This window comes from Mucor mucedo (genome assembly GCF_025094135.1).
Source record: "Mucor mucedo strain NRRL 3635 chromosome Unknown EV154scaffold_60, whole genome shotgun sequence".
Lineage (NCBI taxonomy): Eukaryota > Fungi > Mucoromycota > Mucoromycetes > Mucorales > Mucoraceae > Mucor > Mucor mucedo.
In genome coordinates this window covers 14,003-31,379 of record NW_026252344.1, presented here as the reverse complement: position 1 = coordinate 31,379, position 17,377 = coordinate 14,003, and the positions used below count along the sequence as shown (strand labels likewise).

Sequence of the window (17,377 nt, the reverse complement as noted above, 5' to 3'; positions counted from 1 at the left end):
CTTACAATGTTTGCAGTTTTAAAGAAAGAAAAAAAGAGAAAGGGAAAAAAAATTTATAAAAAAAAACCGACTGCGCCAGGGAGAATGATGACGTCTGGATTTTTTAGCCAATAACGGAATTTCAATTTTTTTTTAAATCTGATGACTTCATAAATACATTGACGGACAGAACGAGGGAAACTACAGAGGAATGTACTCCATTAGTAGCCATTTATTTAACGGTTTCCAAAACATTTCTATTTCTACACTGTGGCATTAGACCTTTGTTTTTTTCTAACAATGGATGAGATGTGTGGAGAAACTTTGTTTAACACAGAAAAAAATAGATAAAAAAGAGGCAAATAAGATTAATAGTGCTTGCAGGCTTTTATTCTTATTATTAGTTTTAAAACTGAATGACCTTTTATATTATGGTAGAAGGCAGGGTACTTATAGTTATTGGGATCTGTAGTTTAAACGGTTGTCTAATAGTTAGTGAAGGTACCATTGGGTGGTATAATACATGTCCGATGGTGCCTTAAATTTAAGCAGTCATTGCCTTTATGATTGGATTGATTCGTAAACAATGAGCTAGTCTTATTGTTCTGTCAGAATTGAGAGGACGATGGTTCTAAGAAATCTTAAGTCAAACTGAGTTCTAAAGTAGTAACTCAGTTTTTATACCTGATGTTCTTTTCTTTTGTGATATTGTATTTGGTATATGAGTCGATCATGTGGGATCGACGATTTATTTATTTTATTTTATTATATATAAGTGCGATTTTAGCACAAGATGTAACTAAAAAAACTGCTGAATTTTAAGAATCACTGAAAAATACAACAAAGAAAATAATCTATAAGACTAATTAATAACCGGATTGCAAAATCACTTCCTTTTATTAAATATAAAAATAAAGAGTTCTTTTATACACATTGAACATAACCATAACTGTAAACGGGAAAACTACCATCGTGGGTAGATTTCATTATAAATCATCCAAACTGTCAATATCCCGCAAGGTACATCAAGGATAATAAAAATAACAGTCCGTAACAGGGAAATTCCCCTTAGTGCTACGTGAATTTTAGATGAGCAGCTGACATATGTCAAAATATGAAAAATGATAAATTACTTCAATCGTCGGAGTATACCAATACTGTGGTGTATATACTCCTCGAATACAACAATCACTTCTTCACCCCTCTTTTTTTCCGAAATTGTTTTGCACGCTTAACAAAATGAAAATTGAAAATGTTAGAAACTCGTTACCACTTAAATTCTTGGACGAAAAAATTAATAATTAACTATAACAAGTACGATGATCAACAAGACAAAACTATTGTTATATAGAATTAAATAGTTCTGAGAGAATTTTTATCGTCTTATTGCGTCTTGATGTAGTACTCTGGTGATAATAAATAAATGACATGCTTTTTTGTTTAGCCCTGCTATACTAAGTATATAAATGTTACGCTGATGGATCAACCGTAGTAGAAACATCAAATGACAATGATAATATTTAGGCTCAGTATCTATTAATATTCTATAGCACGAACCTACTCGATTTTTTGTACCTCCCAGAATAAGTATTTACTCGTCACAAGATTTTACGCTGTGTACACAATTCAGCGATGGGATCGAAAAAAGCGGGGTAATATGGGATTCATGATGACATTCATACTACCATTCATCCTTTCTAGGATGTGATAATTAACTTTCTTATTGTATCCATGATATCCTTAAAAGAAATAGTAATTGTGCTGGTGGTGTTCTTAATTATGAAATTCTTTCGGAAATGTCGTGTTTTAAAGTAAAGTAAAATTATAGAAAGACTATAGGAGTGGTTTGAGACTGTTTATGAGATGTCTTTAATAATAAAGGAAATATACGAGTATTAATATAAAAAAATGTCGGCTTTGTTCATATATTTAGTGCTATCTTGAAGTTATCATTGATTAAACAAAAATGTATACGAATATTACGAAGTTACAAAAAAGTCTTGTTCTAATTAGTGTTCGGAATGAAGATCGAAACTCTCGAGCGGGCTTCGATTGTGTTCCAGTCGAAGCTCGCTCGAATGCGTTTTTTTGAAGCTCGAACTCGCTCGAAATTTCTTAAGCTCGGCTCGGTTGCAAATACGAGTGTTCGAACTCGCTCGCCTCTTTATTACACAAAGTGCACGTGAAAGTGATGTTAATTACGTAAAGTTATGATATTAAATTTATTGTTTATTGAAAAAGAAGTTGAAGTTAAAAATAAAATAAATAAAAATCTACAAAAAAAAACAAGTGATGAAAGAAAGTAGTAAATAAGATGTAAAAAAAAAAAGAATAAAAAAAAATTATAATAAAAAAAAGACAAAGAAAAAGAAAAAGGTATTAGTGAGTATTGTCTTTAAGCCAATGGTGAAGAAGAACGCTTTCTTTAAGACTCTCGGCAGTTAGTTGAGATCTAGTTGTGTAAGAAAATGCTTACAAGTACTAAATAATCTTTCGCAAGACGTAGATGAAGCAGGCGGGGAGAGGAATTTGCGTGCCATTTTAGCAAGATCTGGATAAATATGTTGAGGATGTCATAGATTATAATAAAAGAATCATCACATTCACTATGGCGGAAATAATGGCAGCTATCTGCCATTTATTTCACAAAACTGCCATTTTTCTGGCGTGCAAAAGTGGCAGATATGATATTCTATAGTAACAAAAGAGGCACAGCTGCCATATTTTCGGCTGGCAAAAATGGCACCTTTAACAGTTGAATGAAGCGAAGAGGTTCACTGCTGCTGTTTTTTGGTTTTAAAAAATAGCATCTATTTTAGTTTGTTGAAGACAAATCATTCACAGCTTCCATTTTCCTGGCTTGTAAATGTGGCAGTTATGATATTCTATAATAACAAAATGTTCACAGCTGCCATTTTTTTAAACAGACAAACCCTTAACCTTTTTTTTAGACCCATTCTTTTATATTTGGTAGGCTCACATTTTCTTATTCATCGTTATTATTGGCAGTAAAGCACGTTTTATTGGATTGTTTATTTAAATTTCAGTGGTGTATAGGAGGGTTTGATATAACTTTAACCTTTTTATTTAGGTTTTAGGTTGTATACATGGCAATAAGATATGCCATTATAATGCTTGGATGTTACTTTAGCTTACCTTTGACTCTCTTAACACTCTATAAAGGTATTGTTAGAAAATAGTAATATTGTAATTAATTCTGTATTTTATTATCAGCCTTAAGTTCTGATGTCGATGATTATTTGACCGGTGATGTTCCTAAAATGTCGTCGTTTGAGTGAAAGGTACACAAAATAAATAGTCTATATGTAAGCAGTATGATATCAGCAAGAATAAAACGTAATTTTTTAAAGGCTATTTACCTGTAAAGATAGAACCGTATATTGATGAGGACCATTATCTATGGAATATGATTATATTATACAAACGTACTTCATTTTGATCAAAATAAAAAAAATAGGCTAAATTTTTTCTAAAAAAAAAACCCCCCTTTAGTTTTTTATACAGATTACATGTCATTGCTTCAGTCATTGCAAACATACCCAATTCCAACATATTTGTTCACACTTTCCGTTATTTTGAAGGGGCTATATACCCTTACCATCGTTATTTGAAGGCTATTTATTTTAAAAGATAAATAAAAGTAAAAGAAAGAGAGAAAAAATTGTAAGCTAAAAGAACGCTAAAATACACACTAATAAAGAAGCTAAAAACCAGAATGGACCAATCATGTCGACCAGACACGACTATGATCTTCTTCTGGTTCTTTTACGTGAAGGTTCATTCGCTACCTCTGGTGGAGGAGAACTGTATAAAAAATAATCATCGCATATGAGTATACATATATCATGCATGAAAAACAATAAAAAAAACTTACGGCACGTCTGCTATGATGGGGGACTCATCGCGACCCATATCTTCGAAAGCTTCATTGATAGAGTCTGAACTATCGGGATCTTGTTGATTCTACATTTTTTTACCTTGTTAACGATATTGATGAAATAAACCACTAACGAATTTTTTACTGCTACCCTTCTTCTGTGTGTTTGGTTGTCACTTTTAAAGCTCTCCCTTAACAAGCTTTTGGCACACCACATTCTCTTACACTGGTATATTTGGAATCCCTTGTCATTCGCTAGCTTTTCCAGGCGTAACATGTAAAAATCCCTATCATTTGCCGGGATATCCTTCCAGTTTTTTAACACGTCAGGGTGGTCCAGGTCAATTAAATCATGCTTCAACGAACGTGCCAGTGACTTCAACTGAACTCGTTTGCTCTCCAAATCACGTTGTGAAGTTGGGACTAGAGGTGGCTTTTGTTGATCATCGGGAATATCCTTACAAAATAACTGCCAGTCTTTTGTGTGTAAACGTTGCAGCAGTACATTAAGTCTATCCGAGACCTTCTTTCCTTCAAACTCTTCAGAATTTGTGTCATTCGTTCGTTTACCAAGCTGATCAGGATATTCAATCACTTGGGATCTTTTTACCGACTCGGTGATTCGATCAAGAGCTAAAAAAATATACAGAAAAAACTGATTCAGTCACGATTATCAGAATCTGGGAAGGATATGCTTTACCACTTTGTTCGACGATACTTTTTTGTATCATATTTACATCTTCATCGATGATGTTTGATGCAAATTGATTTTTGAACTGATCAGACAGCGCAGCTAGCATTCGTTTGATCTCGGTAACGTCAAGTTCAATTTTACGAAAAGAATTGGTGAGTGCAATATTCATATTAGACATTTGGAAATGTTTGTTTAAAATAAATTTTTTTAATGAATAAAAAGGTATAAAAAAGTTGAAAGAAGATATGCTAGTACATGTAATATACTTTTATCCCACCTTTAGTTACTTGGAGTTGAATTGTCTGCTTATCTAAATTATGTCATTTTTTTTGTTTTTTTGTTTATTTTTTTTTTTTTTTTTTTTTTTATTATTGTTTTTTTTTGTTTGTTTTTTTTTGTTTGTTTTTTTTTCTTTTTTTTTTTTTTTGGACGACATGTCGTCATGTCATGGCGTTTAAAAATTTAAATGACGGAAACAAAAGTGAAATTAATACTTAAGGTCGAAGACCATAGCTAATAATATATCGCACCTGTCGTCATCTTCCAGGAAACTTGCATCATTGACGTATGTCACTATGAAAGGGAAAAAAATTAAAAAGCGATTTTAAACTTAAGATATTGAGCATATAAAAAGCATATTACATATATACATTACTTACACCGGTTACATTTTCCAAATATAAATCACACTTCCACAAATATCAAAATTTTCAAATGTTATTCCCTCCCTCTTCTTCGTCAAATGCCAACAGACAAAGAGATAGACTTCCTCGTGAAGTTTTTGAATGTGACAGCTGTTCGATGATCTTTGACAGTTACCGTCAACTCCAAAACCATAAGAGCGTTCAGATAAGAACAACAACATCTGAAGATACCGATATGCAAGAAAGCAATTATAATTTCGCTGATAATGGAGACGTCAGTAATTAGGGTACAAATAACTACATTATCCCCTTATTTAAAAAATAACTTACAAGGTATTTTTAGTCTATAACCCTGTTGGCATGGATGTTGACGACCAAATCAATTACAATTGCGTATGCAGCTTTGAAGAAAATGAAGGCAAGCCAGTAGAATCGGCTCCAACACATTCACAAAAGCTGAATTAATGAGCATTCATCTTTCCCAAATGATGCTGGAACAAAAGATAGCCCGAGCTGCTTACAGGGACATTGGAAGTTCTGTTAATACGGTTATTCGGGACCACATTGAGATAATGATGGGTAATAAAAATAAACATATGGCCTTGATACATTAAATTTTCTAACATCACATTGGTGATTCATTCAGAACCGGGAGCCAAAATTAGCTATGGTGAGGTTTTTGATGATTTAGTCAAAGATAAATCCAGTGTTCATGGCCACGAATATGATGTCTGTCTCAACTGCTTTAGATTGTATGGATTGGATGATGAAGAAGACGAATGTATCGACTGTGACCAAACGCGATATAAGACTAGCACTGAATTGATCAAGGTCGCCAACGCCAGTATGAAATTGATGTCTATCGGTGATCTTCTTTGCAATATGTTGGCTGATCCTCACACTAGAGACCTTCTAAATTATAGAGCCAACAGGGAATCAAGTAACATGCAAATGGGTGATATTTTCGATGGGAAAATTTACAAGGATCTGGTAAGAAAAGGATTGTTCTCCAATCCTGACGATGTCGCCATTGGTCTTTACACGGATGGGTTTGTAAACCAAAAGAAGGGCAAAATTCTTTTACAATCATCCACATTGTGATATTCAATCTTGATCCTTCTATCAGGTAACAGCTTATACTGGTCTTAAAAGTTACAACTTTCTAAACACTAGACATTAGATACACAAACGAGCATATGTTACAGCTAGCAATTTTACCTGGTCCTAAAAAACCTACTCATCTGGATTCATTCTTGCGGCCCATCATCGACGAGTTAACGGATTTGGAAACCCATGGGCTTGTTGTTAAACGTGGTGATATCGAAATCTGTCGCTCCAAAGTATATTTGTTGCTGGCCTCTGGTGATATTCCAGCTGTGACGGATATGGCTCACATCGGTTCTCATACTAGTATATACGGTTGTCGTTTTTGTGAATCGAAAGGGAGAAGTCCAGACAATAAGTCTCATGGAAAGTATTTCGACAATAGTTCTGCCCTATTGAGACCACTGCAAGACTACATAACTGGAAATCCTGTAAGTATAATTGCTTGACCTTTTGTTTTATCGAGACTAATAAAGTGTACCTCCTATAGATAAAAAACATTCACCAACCTAGTGTTTTCAGTGAGCTATCGACATTTTCCGGTTCCTCATTTTTTGGGTTGGATGAGCTCCATCTTATAGCCAGAGGTATTGGCAAACATTTATACGATCTGATCACAGTAGAAATATCCAAAGATCAAAAGTACTACTATACAAAGCGAGATAAAACCGTCTCAATCGCCAACCATCTTTTCTACATCTCAAGAAACAATTTGGATATTATTGTGGATTGCATCACTTCATCTAGAAAGCATGTCCCCGTTTCTTTCCAGGGTAGCTTCGACAATGTTTTTGAAAAGATTGATGGTACACGTGCGGTGGATTGGTTGGTCTTCCTTTTGTACATTGCTCCCACACTGGTTGTGCCCTACCTGCCTAACAGGTCGGCCAAAAATAACGTCCTGTGCTTGGTCAAAGGCTGTGCTCTTGCATTGCAATGGGATCTTACACCATATCTTATCAATGAAATGGCGGGGTAAGTCAGTATACTAAAGTATTTGGATATCAGTTATTTAACAGAAATATATTACCTTTGACAGCTTCTTTGCGACTTGGCACACGTATCTTCTGGGGCAAGTCAATCTAAAAAACATCTCTCGGAGCGTGTTTCGTCCTGTCCAACATTACTTGATTCACGTTCCATACATCATCAAGCAACAAGGTCCCTTGAGGTGTTACTCTGCAAGATCCATGGAGAGAGTGATTGGTGTATACTCAAAACTAATTAAATAAAGAAGAATGGGCCGTAGAAATGCAAGTATGCTCATTGAAAGATTTGCAATTCGTAATTTCATCAACGGCATTATCGATATTACGAGGGAAATTGATTTGATCGTACCAGCCGGACCAGGTGACATTGATTTCATGGATCTTCCTAATAGCCTGGATGATGTGCAGCTATGGGCGCCGTTTGGTGGTAACGCCTCTCTGGATGTTGAGATGGTAGAAGGTATCAGATGCAGCCGAGCAAAGGATGCCTTATCTAGATATTACCGAAGATCTAGTGGTGTTAATGCTGCTACTTTTTTCGGTGATTCTGAAATTGCCATTGCTTCTCGTGCTTGGATAAACAAGAAGGTTTACTCCTCCAGCATGTACCGAAGACGAAGGAACGAGATAAGTTGGGGAAACCATTACGTGATGTTCACCACCAGCTATAAAAAGTAAGTCGATTCCTGTTTTCATTGAGTTAGCTTCTAACTCCTTTTTCTCTTTCTATTTTTACCTTAGCCACTCCCACGTTTCCCTTCGCTGCTGGCTTGTAGGTGCTGTTCAGTTCTTTTTCAAGCATGTTGACTTGAATAACATCCCACAGTTTTTGGTGCTAGTCGAAGTAATAAAACACCACAACCTGGCTCGATACGACAAGTCTGTTCCAATTGTCAAGGCTTGTTCAGGCTCAGCACAAGCAACATTCGCGGTCATCAATGTGGCAGACATTGAACATCAAGTTGGGTTAATTGAGATTCCTCCCAATGGAAACCAGTTCTACGTTATTGCCCCCTACTATGTATTCAACGATAATCTTCAAGCAAATAAAGGAAACCTTTTCATTTTGTAAGTTTTTGTAATTGCCATTCGTTTCATTACTTTTCTTTTTTTTTATGGAACACATGTCGAATAGTATAAGGTCATATTTTCTTGGGGCAAAATGATAATAAAAGAATCACAGAACCGAAAAAAGAACTTCTTTTTTTTTTAAGAAAAATAATAAATAAATCTGGTTTTTAAAATAATAAAAAAATGGCAGTTTGTTACCATTTGCTTCACAGGCGCAAAAAATTATTTTTTATACCGTAAACCATCAAATTCGGATCAATATTGCATCTAATTTTAACTTCGAGATAGTTTCTATAACATCTAAACTACATATTGACGGTTCCAGAAATGTTTTTGAAGTACTTTTGTTTTTTTATGATATTATGATCATTTGTAGCAATCTTTTGCTCGAATCTTATTGGCTGGGGATATCGACCAAATAAAAAAATCGCAGTTATGTTTCCATTTAATTCACAGCTGCTGGTATGTCCGCCATAGTGATTTACATAATAATGAATGATCATGTATAAATATTCATGGCTCACACTTCGCCCCATTTGTTATCATCAAAACCGTTGTTGTCTGTGCACAAGTTGATTCGCCTTGTGACGAGTAAAATATTATAATACCATAAAAGTATAGTACAATCCCATAGGCGGAATATTCGGTTACTGAATATTACACGCACTAAACTTTCTCTTTGGCATATACGTAATGTCACCTGCGGAGATGAATCTAGATCCTCACGTACTTTTGTCTTTACTTTGTAAGGCAAGAATTACTTCATAACATATTTATTTAAACAGACATTACGTATAACGTTATATCATATTCCTCTAACGCGTCACATATATTATCCGAAAGCCATCTAATCATTTAGTATAAATACCTGTAGTTTTTGCTAGTAGAATCCCCTAATCTAAATTTTCTCGAAATAAAAGATATACATAGTTCTAACAGTATTTTCTTTTGTTACCTTAATTTATATTTTATCTCCATCCCAAACAAAATACTTTCTGAATACTTCCAGTATGTCATTGGGACATTTTGCTCTCCTCGATTGCGTACTCGAATAGGTTCAGCAAGATATCTTGCTAGATCGTCCTCAAAAATGTCCAAGTCATACTGGGATACCGATGTTTTCTTGATACTGTCACTGACCAAGTATTCAAAAACATCTGCAACCTCTTCGAACTTCCTTTTTTGCCTTGATCTAGAGTATTACCAGTTTTTCTTTTAATTTTATGTTCATCAATGAACTTTGATTTACCTAATTGAATCGTCAATAAAAGCAGAGCTGCTAGCGTTTCTTGTCAGAAGAGGGTTACCAACCAAAAAACCAAAATTTTCATCGTCATCCATATTTTGAGTAGGATGGCGAATCGTGATGTACGTCTCGAACTTGTAGTTTTCGGTCCACTCATCCGTAACCACATTCACAGCCTGTTCAAAATACCCGCCTTCTTGCCAATCATTGTCCCTCCAATACTGGTATTTGTATCTTGGATCCATGGCAGTAGCAATCGAGTACACGTTACTGTCATCTGTTTTGGTGTAGTATTTTTCAAGTTTTTTATAGGCATTTTTTATTCCAAATCGAAGCTTGTTCTTGTTCATTTGCAATGTAGTGTTATTTTGATAAAGTTGATTATCGGGGTCGTCCAGGTTTCTTATAAATGTCTCCATAATTTCCATCAATGCATTATAAATTAAAATTGAATCACTAATTGTTGTTACTCTGTAATAGAATATTAATAAGCTGATAAAATATAATTCCGGGGGGATATACTTACTTTTCTGACTTACACTCTTTTAGTATGCAACATCTTGGTCGTTTAAAGCATATTTTCCAAGTTTCGAAGAGTTTGACAGACATGTCGAGTTGTAGGCCTTCTCTACCTCCAACCACCGATCGATCATCTCAAATGTGCTGCTCCAACGTGTTCGTGTATCGTACTTCAAAACAAGATACCTTTCCCCCTTGTAAATTGTGGAGAGCTGGTGCTTATACGATCTAGTGAGATTCGATGATTTTCTAATTTTAAAAGTTATTAGCGCACAGTAAGCCCTACAAATATATCACATTCAAATACCTGATCGTAAAAATTCCACGACGCATCTTGGATATGAGATTCTTATCATAATTAACCCCACTGTCATTTGGGTCTTCATCCACTTCAGAGTCACCATCCTCATCAACATCCATGCGTTCGTATTCCCCGCTAATACCATATTAAATATCTTCTTGTCTTTCGTCGTCCTCGGTGGCATGACGCATTTCCGTGTTGACTGTGGCGGTAGATCCAAAAGCTGTTTTCAAAAGCTGCTGAGCACATAAATTGATAACATGAGGGAGACATGGTAGAATGTTCTTTTTCCTTGAAAAAAAAAAGGTTCCGGTTTCCAATGATATTCGTTCTAAAGAATCCCCCATCGTTAAGTTATTTGATCCGTTATCACAAACAATGAATGCAAGCTTCGACCGGATATCGTAATCATCAAGAACCCTAAAAAAAAAGGCAGCCAAATGTTCGCCAGTATGTGCCTCACTAGGTGCTTCTAGCCCAATAACAACTGACTTATGCTCCCAATTTGCATTAACATAATGAGCAACTAGACCCATGTAATCCTGTCCACTTGAAGATGTCCATATGTCGGTAAAGAAAGAAATTGACTGTTGATTTTGTAAAATTTGTCTGATCATCATTTTTTCTTCCAGGTATCTCTTCGAAATAAGTGTTTTTACAGTGTTGTCTGATGGGAGACTTACGGTTGTTGGGTTTGTTGCGTTTTGGCACGTGTTTAATAACTCTTGAAATTCATTATTGTCTACTACGTTGAACGGCAATCTTTGATGGATTATAAAATTGATGAGTTTCTACTGGAAAATGAATCTGTCGACAGGCTTTTGAATAGGGGACAAGAATGAAACAATTGATGTTGTTGTAGATGCTTTAGTTAAAGCAGCTAAATATTAATGTAAGTATTAAATAGTAGGCAAAATTTAAAAAGTTCATTACCTGTCGTCTTTGTAAGACCATGAACATCCACTAAATGTCTTCTAATTGCAGAGTTATTCGAGTCTTTGTACTCGTAATTCTTATGACTTCCATGGGTACAATCACAATTGCACATATAAAATGTCTTGTTACTAGAATCTTTAACTTTGATTGAGTGGCCATACTGATGTACGTAGCTGGCATCCTTTCGTCAGCTAGGAATTGATACAACAGGAGTTGGGAAGTAATGGACACTAGATAAAAGCTCCAGATTTTTTTTTCTTGTACAGACTAGCCTCGTCGCCTTTCAAGTATCGGGATTGAATTAAAACTAAATCATCAGATTGCTGGCTGACATTGGATAACAAAGCCGGAATAGAAAAAGCTTGCTCATCTTGACGATCTGTAGTCACAGAGAGATCATTCTCACCAGTGCTATTTTCAATACTTAAAAGATAGTTCATATCACTGATTGATAGGTCATAGTTTCCAGTTAATTGGTTACGATACATGTTTACTGAAATTAAGTTCAGAATATAATGCGAAAAAGACATAAGCTTTACACTTCCCTTTATATACGTTTTCTATGGTTCTGATTGTTGTGTTATTTCCAATCATTATGCAATGACCAGCATCTATTTTTACTCCAAAAGCTATGAATAACCTGACAGAATATTTAATAATAGAGAAGTGTTTGTTGGTAACAGTTGTACTTCCTGTGCTTGTACGCCATAACTGACAATTTTCTCTTAACAGAGAATGTTATTGTTTCGTTACATTTCTGCAATTGCGAAATAATTTCGTTCTAAGCTTTAAGTTGGAACTGCTATTGTAAGAATTGTAAAAAACTGTTGCTATAGTTTTCAAAGTTTTCAATAGGATTGCATTAGAACATGTGTCATGATTAGAAAGTTAAACAAAAAGGAAAAAAAAAATTTTTTTTTTCACCAGCCTTAACACCAAATTCGGACACTTAAATCAAACTGTCACTGAACCTATAAATTTAATACAGTTGGATTTGTGAACATGAAAGTTGAAATCAACTCTGCTACGTCATTTTATTAAACATTTGGCTTATTTGGGTTTAGTGTCCAACATTGTATCGTATCTATGATGAATGTCTTTGTTGGTTGTACAATTTAATTATAGGATAAAGCACTTTACCGGAAATGTTTGAGCATAAATAGAACAAAATGGCAAAGGGAAAAAAAGAGTAAAGTCAAAGGAAAAAGCCATCACTTGTCTCTCAAGAGCATTACCTTTAAAGTGACTACTATCGACATTTTAGCCGAGCGAGATCACTCGAACCCAAAAAAAACTGGCGCACGCTCGAGTACAAAAACTCTGTCCGAGCTTCGTTCCAACTGGCGCAATATCGGTGCAATCTCAAAAAATTCGAACACTACTAGCTACCACAAGTGTTTCTGTATTTCAAACTGAGACCTCGTTTTAAGTATACCAAAAGCCTTCGCTGACACAAACTCGAAATCACAAAAAACTGAAACTGGCCGGCAAGAAACGATGTATTTCTTCATCACTGAAATAAGGCATATACATTGCGATAATGCTATGTTCGTGATTATCTTACCCTGTTGCAATACGTTGCATTAAAAAACCACGAGTGTTACCCAGTAAATGCTATCCGGTTTTAAATCCCCATTAAACTCATATAAAAAAGCCGCTGTGATATATTTCTCAATCACTTCCATAACTGATTTTCGAAAAGGTAAAAAAAAATATATACAACTTTATTTCTTTTGAAAAAAAGAAAAGAAAAGTTCTCTGTCCGCGGCCACCTCTACAAAATATAAAATAGATGGTTAGTAAAACTATCAAAAAGAATATAAAAAATTAAGACTTACTGTCTTCATCAAGGAAATCCAAGATGTCCTGCTCCTCCTGCTCCTCTCTGGCCTTTTGAGCAGCCGAGGGTTTAGGCTTCGCTATAACCCGACCAGGAGGAGCACGGGCAGCAGGGACAAGGAGACCGCTGACAGAGACGCAACCAAGACCGTAAGTGTGCGTCGGCACAGGGGAAGAGGAGGGCGAAGACAGGGCTGTTTTTCTCTTTTCGCCCAAATCGGGCAGACTTTCCTGTTCGTCCACGGACGACGACAAGGAAGCCAAAAAAGGAGCAACACGAGACGAGGGCACCACAGGCACAATTGGAACCACAAATGGAGCCACAGACGCCGAGAGAGACGACGACGACAGAGCAGAGGAACCCACGGAGTCAGAGGCAGGAGCGCTAGCAGCAACAGACGATCCTACAGACACCGAAATAGGCATTGAGGAGGGCGCAGAACAAGCCAAAAGAGGGGAAGAGGAGGGAAAACAGGGATCAACAGAGACCACGGGAGACGCAGAAGGGGAGCCAGGAGAGCCCACAGACTCCAAGGGAGGCGAACAAGGAACAGCAGAATCACCCACACACCCCAAGAGAGGCAACAAAGGATCTATCGATTGACCCTCAGAAGCGAAAGAAGGCAAAGAGGAGCCAACAGAGGTTCCCACAGAGGCCACGGTAGCCACAGAGAGGGGAACAGAAGAACCCAAAGAGTCCAAGGGAGGGACGCAAGAAGCAACAGAAGAACCTACCGACCCAAAGAGAGACAATGATGAGGATCCAGAAGGATCCTCAGGAGCCAAAAGAGGCGAGGAAGAAGGAGCACACGGAGACACCGAAGCCGAACCAGGCAACAAAGGATCTATTGACTGACCCTCAGAGTCCAAAGAAGGTGAAGAGGACCCAACAGAGGTACCCACAGAGGTTACGGTAACCGCAGGGGCCACGGGAGCCACAGAGAGGGAAACAGAAGAATCCAAAGACTCCAACAGAGGGGTGCAAGGACCCGCAGAAGGACCTACAGAGCTCAAGAGAGGCTCTGAGGAGGACGACGAAGGATCAACAGAGGCCGAAAGAGGCGCAGAGGAGGACGAGCACGCCGACACCGAAGCCAAAACGGACGAAAACGAAACAACAGAGTGACTCTCACTGGCCAAAGAAGTCAAACAGGACGCAGCAGAGGATCCCACAGAGGCCAAGGAAGACACAGAGGTGCCCGCAGAAGAAGCCACAGATACCAAACGAGGCGAAGGGAAAACAACAGGACCAGAAGAAACTTCAACCTTGTTTTCAGAAAGCCATGCCTGGGCGATGGCTTCGCAGCCATACACCCAGGAGGCAGAAACACGGGGGCGGACAAAACAAGAAATACTTCGAGCAGGTGTCGACGCCGTACCGGGGCCTAGACAAGGCCCGTTTGCCCAACAAGGACACCAAAGAACAGAACAAGGGACGGTTTTTTGAGCCTGAGTGGTAGTGGCATTTGGATAATGGACCACACTCTCGCCAGATCCAGCAAAAGCAGACAAATCGATGTTTTTGCTGTTGTTTTTGCTGTTGCTGTTGCTGTTGCTGTTGCTGTTGCTGTTGCTGTTGCTGTTGCTGTTGCTGTTGCTGTTGCTGTTGCTGTTGCTGTTGCTGTTGCTGTTGCTGTTGCTGTTGCTGTTGCTGTTGCTGTTGCTGTTGTTATTCATGCTTTTTTGGCATGATACGGGCATGATTACCCCGTCGAAAAGAACACATTTTTCTGGTAGCTCCCAGAAAGGATGAATGGTTGGTGGTCTTCTTTTTATTTTGACGCGTAGCCAAAGAAGACGAAGAAAAGGAGCTACATTTTCCTGAAGGAGAGCAAAGAAAAAGCCAAAGAGCGTTACCGCGAAGAAAAGAGCAATTCGCAAATGAAACAATAATCTGAGCAATGTAAAGTTAGAATTATTCAGTAATTACTGTCATTTTGAAATGTATAAGAAATACTTACTCATCAAGCAGAAAAATCACGGTCATTTTTAAAACTAGGCTTTACAAACAAAAGGAAAAAGAGGAAAATAAAAATAACAAAAACAACCCTTGCTTTATGAATAAAAAAATGCTGCGCTAAAACGTGACGGCGCCAGCGGGATTTGAAAGACAGTTTTTTAATACGCTTCAGCGTAGTTGTGCTATCTATTTTTTTTTACTTAATAATTTACGATTTTTAAGTTCGATAAGTTTTAAATTAGTCATATGCAGGAAACAACTAGTGACAAAACCACAGCCCGGGATTCATGTTATTTTAGTTATCGTCACTTTCACCCCCTATACACTTTTTTTGTAGGGAAAGACAGCGCAGCTGTCTTTCAAAATTTTAGTTAATGTCCCGGTGGGACTAAAGAGGAATTAAGATTTAATGGGGAAATGATTTGTTTTTCTTTTTCTTTTTGCTTTTTTTTTCCAAAGTGACGAAGAATAATGTCAACGAGTTACAATTAGGACAACAAAGGCGATCGAAGTAGCTTGTAAATGAAATTACGTCGTTATTAATCGAACAGCGATTGGAAGTGTAATTACCATACAATAGAAGAGCAGAGTGGGAGCACCGTGGCAATTGTGAAGGGTTGATTGTCAAAGACAAGTTTCCAATGAGATCTCCAGATCCCGAGTAATATGCAGCCAATAATGGACATTAAAGATAACGACGTGACAATTGTTAACTTTTTGTTTTGAAAGTTACCATAGTCAAGCGAAAGGGATATAGATAATATTTTACCAGGTTCGATGGGCACGTCTGGAAAGAAGGTGGATAAACACTGGAGCCAAATAGATTTTTTTATGGGACAATCATATAAGAATTGGTGTAGAGTATCCTCGGTTAGTGGACAATGGATACAAGTAGCAGAAGGAAAATATTCGGGGATGATATTGTGCAAGAAACTTTTGTTGGTGTCGTGATCGAGGCTATATACTTCATATATGACTCTATATACACTTCTTAAATCTTCCATTTGATAATCCTAAATATAATTCTTATTGATACTGTTATATTAAATACTGATCATTTACTTTATGTACAGTCTTGATCTCATATCATCCTTCATACAAGTATAAGATATACATTTAAATAATAACATTGATATGAAAACATATGAAGATTACATCATCCAAATTGAGGTGCCACAGTTATATCAATTAAGAACTACATTTTCCCCTGAATATTGTGCTGCAAGACATACACAGTTTAAGAATGAATGTTATTGTTATTGTTCTTGACATCTCATTATAGCCTTTCTACTATATGGGATCATTACATCCGAGTATTATCTGGATAAATCTACCTAAAACCGTCATCAGCCCATCTGTGATCAATGTCAGAAATAATGTGTATATATATACTACTTTTTATTTGTTTAATAATTTCATTTTGTTAAATTTCTCATTTTATTCCTAATCCGCTATTATCACTCTCGAATTTCTCACAAATTAAGGATGAAAATCTGACAGTACCGAAAACCCTCCTGTTACTTGAAAAAAAAACCCAAAACGGACTACTGAATTCACGATAATGTCTTTTTCTAAAATAAAGTTTTATTTGCAGCCCCTTCTCTCTCTATCCCTTTTATCATCCAATTTAAAAAAATAAGTTTCCAAAATTACACCAGCGAGAACTTCATGAACGGTTTTAACGGCAACACTAGTGTTCGTACTTTTCGTGCTTGCACCGATCTTGCGCCAGTTCGAACGAAGCTCGAACTGAGTTTTTGTACTCGAGCTTGCGCCACTTCTTTTGGGTTCGAGCGAGCTTCGAGCGAGCATCGATCGAAGCTCGCTCGGCTAAAATGTCGATAGTAGTCACTTTAAAGTTAAGGTCCTTGAAAGACTAGTGAAAGCATTTCTCCTTGATTTTACTCTTTTCTTCCCTTGACCATTTTTTTCTCTAATAATTCCAACTAAAATGCTTTAAACTTTTATTTAATAGTACAACCAACAAACACATTTAGCATAGGATATGATGCAGTATTGCACACTAAACCCAACTAAGCCGAATTTTTACAGCAACCATAATAACATGACGTAGCAGAGTTGATTTCAACTTTCATGTTCACAAATCCAACTGTATTAAATTTATAGGTTCAGTGACAGTTTGATTTAAGTGTCCGAATTTGGTGTTAAGGCTGGTGAAAAAAAAAAAATTTTTTTT

General features: G+C 36.7%; 2 protein-coding genes across 2 annotated transcripts; both read right to left on the bottom strand.

Annotated features, from left to right (window-relative positions):
* Positions 1-3,743: 3,743 nt before the first annotated feature.
* EV154DRAFT_564689 (uncharacterized protein) lies at positions 3,744-4,749 on the bottom strand (the record flags this gene model as incomplete). Its single annotated transcript, XM_051605855.1, has 4 exons — positions 3,744-3,804; positions 3,875-3,963; positions 4,023-4,510; positions 4,578-4,749. 4 exons carry the CDS (start codon positions 4,747-4,749, stop codon positions 3,744-3,746), a joined length of 810 nt encoding a protein of 269 aa, XP_051456477.1.
* Positions 4,750-11,236: 6,487 nt separating this feature from the next.
* EV154DRAFT_564685 (uncharacterized protein) lies at positions 11,237-16,992 on the bottom strand (the record flags this gene model as incomplete). Its single annotated transcript, XM_051605854.1, has 7 exons — positions 11,237-11,325; positions 11,379-11,457; positions 11,511-11,572; positions 11,650-11,874; positions 13,220-14,669; positions 14,731-14,883; positions 16,834-16,992. The coding sequence occupies 7 exons, from the start codon at positions 16,990-16,992 to the stop codon at positions 11,237-11,239; spliced, it is 2,217 nt and encodes a 738-aa protein (XP_051456476.1).
* Between the last annotated feature and the right edge of the window lie 385 nt (positions 16,993-17,377).